General features: G+C 60.4%; 1 protein-coding gene across 1 annotated transcript; it reads left to right on the forward strand.

Moving 5' to 3' along the window:
• The first annotated feature begins 2,113 nt into the window (after nt 1-2,113).
• Nucleotides 2,114-10,469, forward strand: LOC111144359 (G protein-coupled receptor 35). Its single transcript, XM_022498629.1, has 2 exons — nt 2,114-2,137; nt 9,268-10,469. Exon 2 carries the CDS (start codon nt 9,278-9,280, stop codon nt 10,193-10,195), a length of 918 nt encoding a protein of 305 aa, XP_022354337.1. The 5' UTR covers nt 2,114-2,137; nt 9,268-9,277; the 3' UTR covers nt 10,196-10,469.
• Nucleotides 10,470-11,446: the final 977 nt, after the last annotated feature.

Consider the following 11,446-nt stretch of genomic DNA (forward strand, 5'->3'; position numbering starts at 1 on the left):
AAAAAAAAAAAAAAACAATTATTCACAACACAATAATCCCCAAATCCCCAAATAATCCCCAACAGTGTGATTACTGAAAACAGTTTAAGATGCTTTTATGTATTTTAAAAAACATCCTTGCATTTTGCACATGTACAGACAACACTGGGTTTTAACATTATTTGGCAAATGATTACAGAAAATGAAGCATTTTTGACATCCTTTTCGTAGTCGGGCTATACAGATGACAGTCAAATACTGGATTTTAAAATAACTTGGAAGAGTTTGCTAGGACTGTGCTGTCAGGTGATAATGCAAGTTTATTGGTTTTATCTTGCTTTCAAGTTTAAAAATTTCCTTTGGGGCACCTCGAGGGCTCAGGGGGTTAAGCCTCTGCCTTCAGCTCAGGTCATGATCCCAGGGTCCTGGGATTGAGCCCCACGTTGGGCGCTCTGCTCATCAGGGAGTCTGCTTCTCCCCCAACCTCTCCCCCCTCACGATTTCTCTCCCTCCCTCTCTCTCTCTCTCAAATAAATAAAATCTAAAATCTAAAAAAAATAAAATTTCCTTTAAAAATGTAATTCAATTTAATTTAGTAATTACATAAATATTTATGTAGCTCTAAAGCCAAAGCCACAAACTAAGGGATATTCCTATATATAGAAGTCTAGTTTCTATCCAGTCTCCCTTCACCTCCTTTCTGCCTGTTCCCTGTAGGTAATAATTTAATTCAAAACAAATTTAATGGCTTATCCTTCCATTTGTAAAGACAAGCTGCTGGCGTGCTGTAAATCAATAAAGACACATCAGTGCTTTTTCTCACTTAGCAATCTACCCTGGAGAAAACCATTTAGTAACATATAGAATATTTCTCCTTCCTTTTTACAACCTCCTGGTGCCCCGTGGTGTAAACAGCAAGCACTTCATGCATGCAGTGCCCTGAGTGACTTTCAGGCTGTGCTACCCTACCGCACGGCAAGAAATAGCCACTCCAGTCTCCTCTTCCTCACTGGGCTGGTCTGTGTGTGGGACAGATTCCTGGAACCAGGATGATTGGGTCAACAGGCAAGGCATCTCTAAGTTTGTGTGATTTCTAGGTTCCCTCCGATGGGGTTCATATCACGTTAAATCCCAACAGATGACATCCAAGGCTATCTCCCCCAGAGATGGCTGTCAGATGCCAGGATATAGCCTCATCTGACAGGGACAAATTGTGCTGCAGGACACTTTTAATTTCTATTTCTCATTTCATGAATATGCTGAGCGTTGTTTCAGATCTCCAATGAACCCTCTCTAGTTCATGGTTCCTCTTCTGTGAATCTGTTCCTCTCTGCTCTCCGTTGGTGTCCTGCCCAACTTCCAGAGGAAGTGGTCCTTCGGAGCGGTAAGGGGAATGACATGGACGAGCAGGAAGTGCTCAGCAGTGTTGGTCTGGGGAAGCTGAGGACCCCTGTCTGGGCATCTCTGCGGGTGCTGGAAAAGTAAGCCTCTCCTTGGGCCCCGCGCCCACAGACTGGCTCAGAGAAGCCCAGGCAGGAGGCCGGCTGCCCTAGGAGGTGGGCGGTGGGACCCCTCCTGAAGACACATGCCCTTTCCGGGGAGATTGCCCTTCTCGGGCTCCCTCCATGTCAGCTGTGGACATTCACGGTGACTTCCAGGTGGAGTGAGCTCGTGCTCTCCACCCGTCACACTCTCAGCCTGGGCCCAGCCCTGCAAGTCTCAGCAGGCAGGTGCTTGAGCTGGGAGGACCACCTGGAAGAGGAGGCCTCCTGGGGAGGGTGGGCACAGTGAGTGGGGACAGCTCCCGGGTGGGCTCTGGGCTCCAGGACCACCATGTCTGCCTACCCGGGGATGGAGGTAGGGTGGTGCTGGAAGGCAGCATCCCCAGGCGTGAGAACAGGCAGGGGACCTGGCATGGGGCCAGCGGCCAGCCTCTCAGCCACAGAGCGCCTTGGGCAGAGAAAGGGGAAGGAGGTCTGTCAGAGTAAGGGAGCGAGTTCAGGGGGTCAGCAGCAGTGTGAAAAGCAGCTGGAGCAGCACCACCCCACCCCACCACCCCTGTCTGGCAGGGTCCCAGAGGGCTCCGAGCAGCAGCAGAGGCCAGAGGACGGACCCTTGAGGAGCCAGCCCCGAGGAGGGCAGCAGCAGCTGTGCAGGGGTGAGTGAGCCATCCCAGGGCAGCTGGGGGCCCTGGGCTCAGCCATGGGGCCAGCACCTGCTGCCATCTCCCCAGAGCAGCAGCCTGCCCTGCTGGATGCAGCTATGGGGCATGGGATGTGCCAGATGGGGACACTTCTGTCACCTGCAGGTGTCTAGATGCCCCGAGGCATCTTCCAGCTAGGGGGAAAGGTGAAGCTGAGCACAAGCAGAGGGGGTGGGAGGCGAGGGGGTAGACAGCTGCCGGAGCCTAGTCCCAAGTGTCTGAAGACAGAGGCTGTGGGAGGCTGCGCCCTGCTGCTGGTGAAGGGGATGGGGTAGATGCAAGGAAGGACAGGGAAGGGCAATGCCCAGGGCACTCCCATGCTAAGCCTGTGTGAGTCTGCTAGGCTGTGGCATTGGGAGTGGGAGGGACAGGATAGCAACCCACCATCGGCCCCTCAGATCCCCTTGTTCCCATGCCAGCCACCCCTGTGATGTGACAAAGGATGCCAGCAGTGGGAGCAGGAGCAACCCAGCCGAAGTTGCAAGACCTCAGGACCTCAGGCTGCCTCAGGACTTGGGAATCCCTCAGGATCTCAGGACCCTTCAGGATTCCAGGACCTCCTCAGGACCTGGGGACCCCTCAGGACCTCCTCAAGACCCCCTCAGGACCCCAGGACCACCTCAGGGCCCCTCAGTACACCTCAGGAACCCTTAGGACCTCAGAACCCTCTCAGGACCCCTCAGGATGCCCTCATATTCCCAAGTTGCCCAGTGTCCCTTGTCCTATGGTGGCTTCTCCCTTCTGGCAAAGCCCCCCCCCCCCCCCCCCACCTGGCTTGGGCCAATCTCCATCCGGAAAGGACTGTGGATGTGCTGTCTGGGTGCCTGGCTTGACCAGACCCTCTGTCTGGTGCTGTGGGGTCCCAGGCAGCCCAGCAGTGCCCTCCTGGGCGCAGGGTGAAGAGGGAACAAGGGGCTCCAGGGGGAAGATTTCCGAGGGTGTGCTGAGGGGAAGCGCAGAGAGCAAGACCAGGAGCACTGGATGACCAGAGCCAGGGCTGCCCACCCCAGGACTCCAGGGCTCCAGAGAGCTGTCCTAGACCCGTGGCCTCTGCGTCGAGCCCTGGCGTGTGCGACTCTCAGGTCACAGATAGCATGAGAGGTCTAGAGGCCAAGGAGTGTCAGAGCTGAGTGTCAGACCGCAAGGCTCTTCCTACCACCACAGATGTGCGTGCCAGCTTCTGGAAACAGGGCAGCCATCCTCCAGTAGCCCCCTCGGAGGCTTTCCCACAGGCCTGGGCCTGGAGCTTTGGCTAGAGACTGGGGGCAACTTATCCTTGGCCTTCCATGCACCCCAACCATTTCCTGGGGTACAGGGTAGATGCCAGAGGGAAGAGGCCTTGGGGGGCAATGTAGCCAGGAAGGTGTGACTGTCCTCTCCCTCTGGGGAGTTGAGCTGGGTCTGAATGCTAAGGGGAGACCACAGGGCCAGGGGACACTGGAGAGAAGAAACTCTCCTAATGGGGGACAGTGCTGGGGGGGTGACTTAGGGACAGGCCAGCAGCAGTTCCATTCTGGGGAGGAGTTCCGGAGTGTTTCCTGTGCGTGAGAGGGACACTAGTCTGCCAAGAGTGAGGAGGAGCTCTCGTGGCAAGAGGATGTTGGATGGGGGTGGAGGGTCTGTGAGGAAGAGCAGGAGAGGGTGGCCAGGGCCCCCCTGCTGAGGAGGGGAGGGGCACTCAGGAGATGGATGGCAGGTGGGACTGACCCCACCCATGACCCCTCCCACCCCGTGGTGTCCCCAGCACCCCCTCCCCCACAGATTTCCCCATCCCCTGTTTCCCCCTGTGGCACCCTCATCTGGCCAGACTGGTGGGAGTGGAAGAGGTTTCCCAGACCAGGTTTCTGTGAAGAGGAGAACAGAAAGTGTCCATGGTGGGGAGATGACAGAAGCTTGGGTCCTCTCTCTGCTCAGCTCCGCAGATAGACTAGACTTGTGGCTGAGTCCAGGTTCCAGAGGCCTCACAGTTTCCAGACACCAGGTGCCTGGGCCAGGGCTGGGGCCAGGGTGCGGCAAGGGCGGCCCTGGCCTCAGGCCGAACATCTCAGAGGCTGCCAGCACCCAGTCATGGGGACTGACGGGGCTTTGATGCTATGTATGACTACACAGAATCAAGGGCACCAACCCTCCATGAACGTGAACATGAATTGGCCCTGTGCTAAGGGCGGGTGGTGGGACTGGCATTCTTTTGCTTCAGGCTCCAATGTGGCAGGGAGGGGAGGTCGTGAAAGACCAGCCTCTACCCAGCCAGCAGTCTGGCTCCGAAGTGGCCTGTCCAGCACTGGGGAGCTCCACTCAGACTTCCCCTCCACCCGCAGAAAGGGTCATGTCTCGGAGCAGGCGGCCGGCCACCTCCCCTGCCTGCTGTGGGCTTCAGGCTGTGGGAGAGAAGCTGCCTCCCTTCCTCCTCCTCCTCCTCCAGGCTAGCGTGCTCCTTCCCTGCCCCATGGGCACCCTTCCACCTTTCAGAAAGCCCTTCCATCTCCACCTCCTCCCACCATTCAGGCCCAGCTCAAGTGCCGCCTCCTCCAAGAAGCCTCCTGTCCTAGTCTGCCTTCTGTGAACACCCAGGAATAGGAAGCCGATGGGAGTGCATGCCCCACTCTGCATGAGGGCACCTACATGAGTGGCCTGCATCCCACTGCCACGTCCCTTGCGGCGCCCAGGCGGGGGCCCTAAGGGTGGGCACAAAGGGGGAGCAGTGAGATCAGAGCAGATGCACCTTTTAGCTTGGGGAGTTGACTGTGGGTGGGTCAAGGCTGCACTGCCCGTTGTCCTCAGGGCCCTTTGCCCTCTTCCTTGGCACTTTGATTCCTCATTTGACCCAGGTGGGCAGGGGCATCATTCTCAGCAGGCGAGGGGAGTGAGGGGAGCTTGGGGAGGGCAGGAGTGCCCAGAGGCTGCAGCGTTTCCTGGGCCTGCCCCTAGGCTGCAGCCCAGAGCTCTGTGCAGTGACTCAGCGGCCACATTCACTTCCCTAGAAGGCCCAGCTGCACATGGCAAGGATGCGCATTTTATCATCAGCCGAGTAGCCCCAAGTGTCCAGAGGGGTGGAGGACCAGGAGGAAGGGGGAGCACGTGGGATCTGCAGGTGCGAAGCAGGGGAGGGACCTGGGAGTCCCGCAGGTGGTGGCTGGGAGGGAGGGCAGACTGGGGGAGGAGGCTCCCAGGGGCTCCACGGGGTGGGGGGGGGTGCTCGCAAGTCCTGCTCTGCCAGGCCTGTGTTGGTGGTTCAAGGCTGCCACCAGCAAGAGAATGGACCTGGGCTGCAATCTGGAGCCAGCCCTGTGCTCCCAGGCCTTGTGAACCCCGGGGGTGCAGGGGGCCTCTGCCCCTGGGAGGGAGCCCGCCTCACAGTCCACATGGAGGCCCCAGCCCACCCTGTGCTCCCCTCCAGGCCACAACCAACTGGTCAGCACACTTCAGGGGGCCTTCCTTTGTGCCCTGCGCTGAGGCATTGATGTGGCTGAGAGCAGGAGGTCCCTGCCGCGAGCTAGAACAAAGTACACAACCTGCTACTTTAATCCATGAGAAATTCTTTCTAGAAAACCGGACCGAGTGGGGTGCTCAAAATGGCTGGGGACGCCAGGGACGGACAGAGAGACAGGGAGAGAGGGAGGAGCCATGCTGGGACCCTGGTCAGGCTGGGCCTGGGGAGATGGGCCTGGGGCCACTGTGGTGGGGGAGGGTGGAGACAATACCCCTCTTCAGGAGCCTCTGTGCAGGGAGTTCTGGTGACGGGGTCTAGGGGAGTGCCACCCAGCCCCTCCCTCCTCTGGGTTTCAGTTCCTGCCTCTGGGAATGGGAGCATTCCCTCGCCCCTCACGCTGTGCCAGGAGAGATGCTGGGGTGGACTGCAGGGCCCACACGAGGCCCACAGGTGCCTGGGGCTAAGTGAGGGCAGGGCCAGAAGGCCTGGAGGAGCAGGGGGCAGGGGGGAGGCCTGGTCTGGAGATCTGGCTTCTGAAGAGGTGGGCTTGAGGGGAAACACCTGGGGGAAGGGAGGGAGGAACAGAGCGGCAGGAAGTCCTCTGTCCGGGGGAGTGGGGGGGGGTCGTGAAAGGAGAGGGGGGCAGTGCACAGGTGGCCCTCCTGCTGGGATGCTGGCCATGGAGGCAGGGAACACCACCCTGCAGCCCCTGGGGGCCCAGCCCTGGGCCAGCTGCTTACTTTGGAGCTGCGGGCAGGGAGGACTGGCTGGCCTTGCTCTCCTGGCTGTTTCCAGGACGCTCCCTCTCACCCAACATGCTGGTTCTCTGTCTAGGAAGGCGGTGCTGGCTCCCACTTCCTTTCCCAGAAACTACCCTAGGCAGCCCAAGACTCCTACCTCGTTTGAGACTCTGAAACCCATTTTGTGGGCTATGACCAGGATCTGAGAAACCAGAAGAAAAAGTGTCTGAGGGCCGTATTCCTGCTATAGGGGTCTGTCTGGCCACACATCCATCTCACTCACACACAACCAGCCTGCATCCTGGAGGATTTCCCGTGTGCAGTACCAGCTCCAGAAGCCCCTACAGCGCTCAGGCACCTGGGGTCTGCACCCCACCCTCTGCCCGACTTCCTACTCCATGGCACCTGCTCCCAGACAGCAGGGAGGGCTGGCGGAGGCCTCGGGGCGCGTGGGCCTCCCAAATGCCACTACGGGCTACTTTCAGGTCATTGCAAAGGTCTGTCGGCGCAGAACCGAGGGCACCTTTCCACGCAGGTGGGGAAGCTGACTGAGCTCAGCCTCAGGAAGGAAGTGGGGCCTTGGAGGTGCTACCCACCCCCAGCCTCCCCCCCGGAAGGAAACTCAGAGCCTCTGGCTACCAAGCACTTGCCCTGTGCCCATGGGGCCCCAGACACTAGGGCGGTGGCCGCAGAATGTCTACTGGAGGTGACAAGCCTGCGTATCTGAGCAGAAGACCCGCTGGGTCCCTGCCTTGGGCACAGATCCCTGTGTCAGGGTCAGACCCAGGCAGGGGCATGTGCTGACTCTGATGGCTTCTGGGGGCCCCAGGCCACTTGGGTTGGACCCTGGGGCAGGATTTCCTGAGCTTTTACAGAGAGAGCCTCGGAAGCTGGGCAACTCTCCCCAGTCTCAGTGTGTGCCCTCAACACCTTGCCAAGTTTGCATCCTCTCCCTGGGGCACACTGAGTCTTGCGTGCAAGCCACGCTCCCAGGAGTGTGCGACGGGACACCCAGCCCACGGCCGCTTGCGCTGCTGGCCAAGGTGCAAGGGACTGGCCCTGGACCCAGAGCAGGTGGGCAGAGCAGGGCCCACAGCATGGAAGGACCCAGATTCCGCACAATCACGGCATGTTCCCAGCAGCTTCTGAGGATCCTGGGCTGCGGGGGGACCTGAGCAGAGCCCGCCTGGCAGGTCACCTGTGTTTCTGGGTAAGCTGCAGTTGTGAGAGCAGGGCAGGAAAGGAGGAAGGACCCCCATGGATGGTTCCAGTAGGCACTGGGGGTCCGTGGAGCCTGGCTGGCTTGTGGTCTGAGGGTCCTCTGAATCTGGGTGTCAGAACAGAGAGAAAACCAAAATCCTTTAAGGAAAAAAAAAAGGAGAGTATCATTAGCAATGTGTGGAGTCTTTACATGCAGTGAACAGTTCATACATCTTTAATTGCTGGAAAGTGTGCCATTTTCAAATTCAAAAGGGATGAAATGGGATAATTTGGCAGAATATTTCTGTTTCCGGCTGAAATCTGTGCTCCTGCTTCCCTAATGGACTGTGACCTGGAGGTCCCCAGGGGATTGCAGTGAGGAAATGAGCTCCCTTTCCCCCCCCCCCCCCCCCCACAACTAATGAACCTAATGGTTCTGGATATTTCTCCCTTTCCTGTGTGGGGAGGAGGCAGGGATGCAGAGCCCGCCCAGGAACCCTCCCTTCCATACCACTCCTGGAGAGCAGGGAGCCCCAGAGGTCCTGGTACTCATTGGGGCGCGGGGGGGCGGCCACTCCCACCCTGTCCCCCCAGCCCCCCAGCCAAAGGAACCAGGGTGGGGGGGCTTGATGGGAGTGTTCCCTGTGCCAGACACTGGGCACACAGGCCACCCATGCAGGTGCCCCGTGATCCCACGTGTGTGACACCAGTGCCCCATTCTGCTGGAGTGCCTGAGGCCCGCCCAGCTTGGGGTGAATCCAGAGTCCAGTTCCTAGATCATGGGCCATGCTGTGGGTGTCAGAGCCCTGACCAAGTCTACCCTGACTCTGGGGCTGTGTCCTGGAGCGTGTCCGGGGAGTGAGGGGACTGCACGGGGTGGTGGAGGGTGAGGTCTTATGGTGGCCTTAACAATGACAGGGATGGATGCCCAGGGCTCCCCAGAGGCCTGCTCTGACCCGCTGGTCTGGGCCTGAAGGGGCAGGGCTGCCATCAAGGCTCTGACCACAGAGGACTCAAGGGGCCCTTCCAAGTGGGACCCTGGAGCATAGGACTGGGGTAGGCGGGGCCTCGGTGAGAGGGTTGTGCCTGGGGCCTGTGGCGGCTGTCCCCCAGGAAGAGGATGTACGGCAACAGCATGGGAGGGAGACCAGAGTCCTAGGCTTTCCGGGGAGCCGTCCTGAGCCGCAGCCCTGCCGCCTGGCCCTCTGCCGACAGGAGCGGCCGGGTGGGAGACAGCGGGGGTGTGAGGGTGGCTCACAGATCAGCACCTCCTGTGGCTAGGTACAGGGAGGGGCAGAGGGGGCCCTCTCAGCGGGCTCAGGCCCTCGGGACCTGAGCACTGGCACACTGACCACTGTGAGCTCCTCCACCTTCCTTTCTGCCCAGCAGCAGACGCGTCACAGGCCAGGAGGGATGGGGAGAGGGGAGGAGATCTGGTTCTGTCTCTGGGCCACCTGGCTGTGTGACCCTGCCCCCTGCCACGGCCCCCCCTCCCACTGACCCAGCCTCTGAGAGCTTTGGGTTTCCCACTCAATCCAGTGCGTGGGGATTTGGGTCTGGCCTGGAGGGTGACACGCAGCTCCTGATGATTTCTATGATTTTCTTGGGGAAGGCAAGTCTGGCTCCTGGATGTGGGCTGGAGGTGGGTGGGGCCCTGCCAGCCCCTCGACCCCCTTCCCTGCCTGCCATCCTTATCCTCTGCTTCTCGCCCTCAGCAGCGGGACCATGAGCAACAGCACCTGTGTCTCCAAACAGCTCACCTGGCCCCCCTTGGTCAAGATCGTCCTCTCCACCTACACGGGGCTGCTGCTGGGTCTGGGGCTGCTGCTCAACGGCCTGGCGCTCTGGGTGTTCTGCAGCCGTATGCGGCGATGGACTGAGACCCGCATCTACATGGTCAACCTGGCAGTGGCCGACTTCTGCCTGCTCTGCGCCATACCCTTCTTCCTACACTCCCTGAAGGAGAGGACCACAGACACGCCCTTCTGCCAGGTCTCCCAGGGCGCCTACCTGGCCAACAGGTACATGAGCATCTGCCTGGTCACGGCCATCGCCGTGGACCGCTATGTGGCCGTGCAGCACCCGCTGCGTGCCAGGGCACTCCGCTCCCCTCGCCAGGCTGCGGCCGTGTGTGCAGCGCTCTGGGCACTGGTGGGCGGCTTGCTGGGGCTGCGCTGGGCCCTGGGCATGCAGGAGGGCGGCTTCTGCTTCTCGAATGCGTCCCGGCAAAGCTCCAACACCATGTTCTTCTCCCTGCTGGGCTTCTTCCTGCCGCTGGCCGTGCTGGTCTTCTGCTCCCTGCGCGTGGTCACCGCCCTGGGCCAGAGGCCGACAGCCAGCCCGGACCAGGCAGAGGCGACCCGGAGGGCCACCCGCATGGTCTGGGCGAACCTGGCTGTGTTCGTGGTCTGCTTCCTACCCATTCACGTGGTGCTGATGGTGGTCGTGGCCACGAGCTTGAACACCTCTGCCATCTGCTATGCGCTCGTCATCACAGGCAAGCTCTCGGATGCCAACTGTTGTCTGGACGCCATCTGCTACTACTTCATGGCCGAGGATTTCCAGGAGGCATCTTCACTGGCCTCGATGCCCATTGCCAAGGCCCACAGGAATGAGAACTCCCTCTCTGTGACCCTTGCCTAGAACAAGTCGTGGACACATGGGCTAGGTCCCAGGCTCTCCGGGAGGCCCTGCCTGCTGGGGCATCCCTGAACTCGCTGTGGCCGTTGGGCATGCTCCAGGAGCCTGGCAGGGTGGAAAGGGTGCGGGCACGGACCCTGAGGCAGAGTCGTCCCAACCCCTGGGATGGAAGAGGGTCGGGACCAGAGCAGGAGGCCTGAAGGCTGAGTGAGGCCAATCTTGGACAGGGCCAACACGGGAGCGCCCAGAGTCTGGCACCCCTGGGGTACTGGAGTGCATGCTTGCTCTGTGCTGTGAGGCCTCAGTGGGCAGCCTTCTGCTGTCCCCCAGGGCTGGGCCTGGACTGTCAAGGCTGTGTGCGTGCAGTGCACGTGTCCCCCACACTCTCATGGTGGGAGGCTGGGGTGTCTTTCTAGGTGGCTCTCAAGGACTCTCCATCCTGGGGCTCTCCTTGGGCCCCCCCCACCTGCTTCCCACCCCCCGGCCCACTGCCAGCCATCTGCAGGTCTCCAGGGGGCTACGGGCAGCTCCTGGAAGGGCCATGCTAAAGGCCCACGGCCTGCTTTCCTCCTGCCAAGGAAGAATCAAGACCGCTCGACCCCCTGTAGGGGCTGCACAGATGCAATGGGCTGGCGGTGGACTGGGGGACAGTGGGGAAGGGGCCAAGGTCTGTCGAGGGGGCACGGTCCCTTCATGATTTCTTCAGGGAAGCTGGAGGACCCTACCTGGGGGCTGCAGAACCTGGAAGTCCTCAGGCGGGGGTGGGGGTGACCAGGCCGGTGTGAGCTGTACCCTAACCCCTCCTTGGCCCCCCTGCATGGGCCTGGGTCCCCCCACTCAGGCTGGAACTACCTGGGCCTTCTAGGGGCCCCCTGTGGTGCTGGCCCGAGGGGCTTGGCTTCGAACCCGAGCCCACCTGCCTCCCTGGGCACCAAAGAGCCTCCCTATCCTGTTCTTCTGTCTGTGTGCTTGGAGCCCAAATGTCCTGGCTTTGGGCCCCTGCAGCTGAGGCAGTCCCTCAGGGGCCCCACGGGGAGTGGTCCCTGCTCAGGGAGGTCCACGCTCAGGGAACCTCTGCTCAGGGATGGGGGGCTCATGGGGCCTGTGCAGCTCAATCCATGGCTGTCCTATGCTGGGGCTCAGATGCCCACCTGCTGTTGGGGACCCCTGCCCTTCGTCACCTTGGGTAGGGAGTGCCGACCCTGCCCCCGCGACATGCACCAGGGCTGGGCCAGGCAGCACTCTGTCCTGAGA

Source organism: Enhydra lutris, unplaced genomic scaffold (assembly GCF_002288905.1).
Source record: "Enhydra lutris kenyoni isolate GAN:26980312 unplaced genomic scaffold, ASM228890v2 scaffoldscaffold1, whole genome shotgun sequence".
Lineage (NCBI taxonomy): Eukaryota > Metazoa > Chordata > Mammalia > Carnivora > Mustelidae > Enhydra > Enhydra lutris.

Coding starts and splice junctions, on each gene's coding strand:
- LOC111144359 (XM_022498629.1), top strand. CDS start 9,278: ATGAGCAACAGCACCTGTGTCTCCAAACAGCTCACCTGGCCCCCCTTG.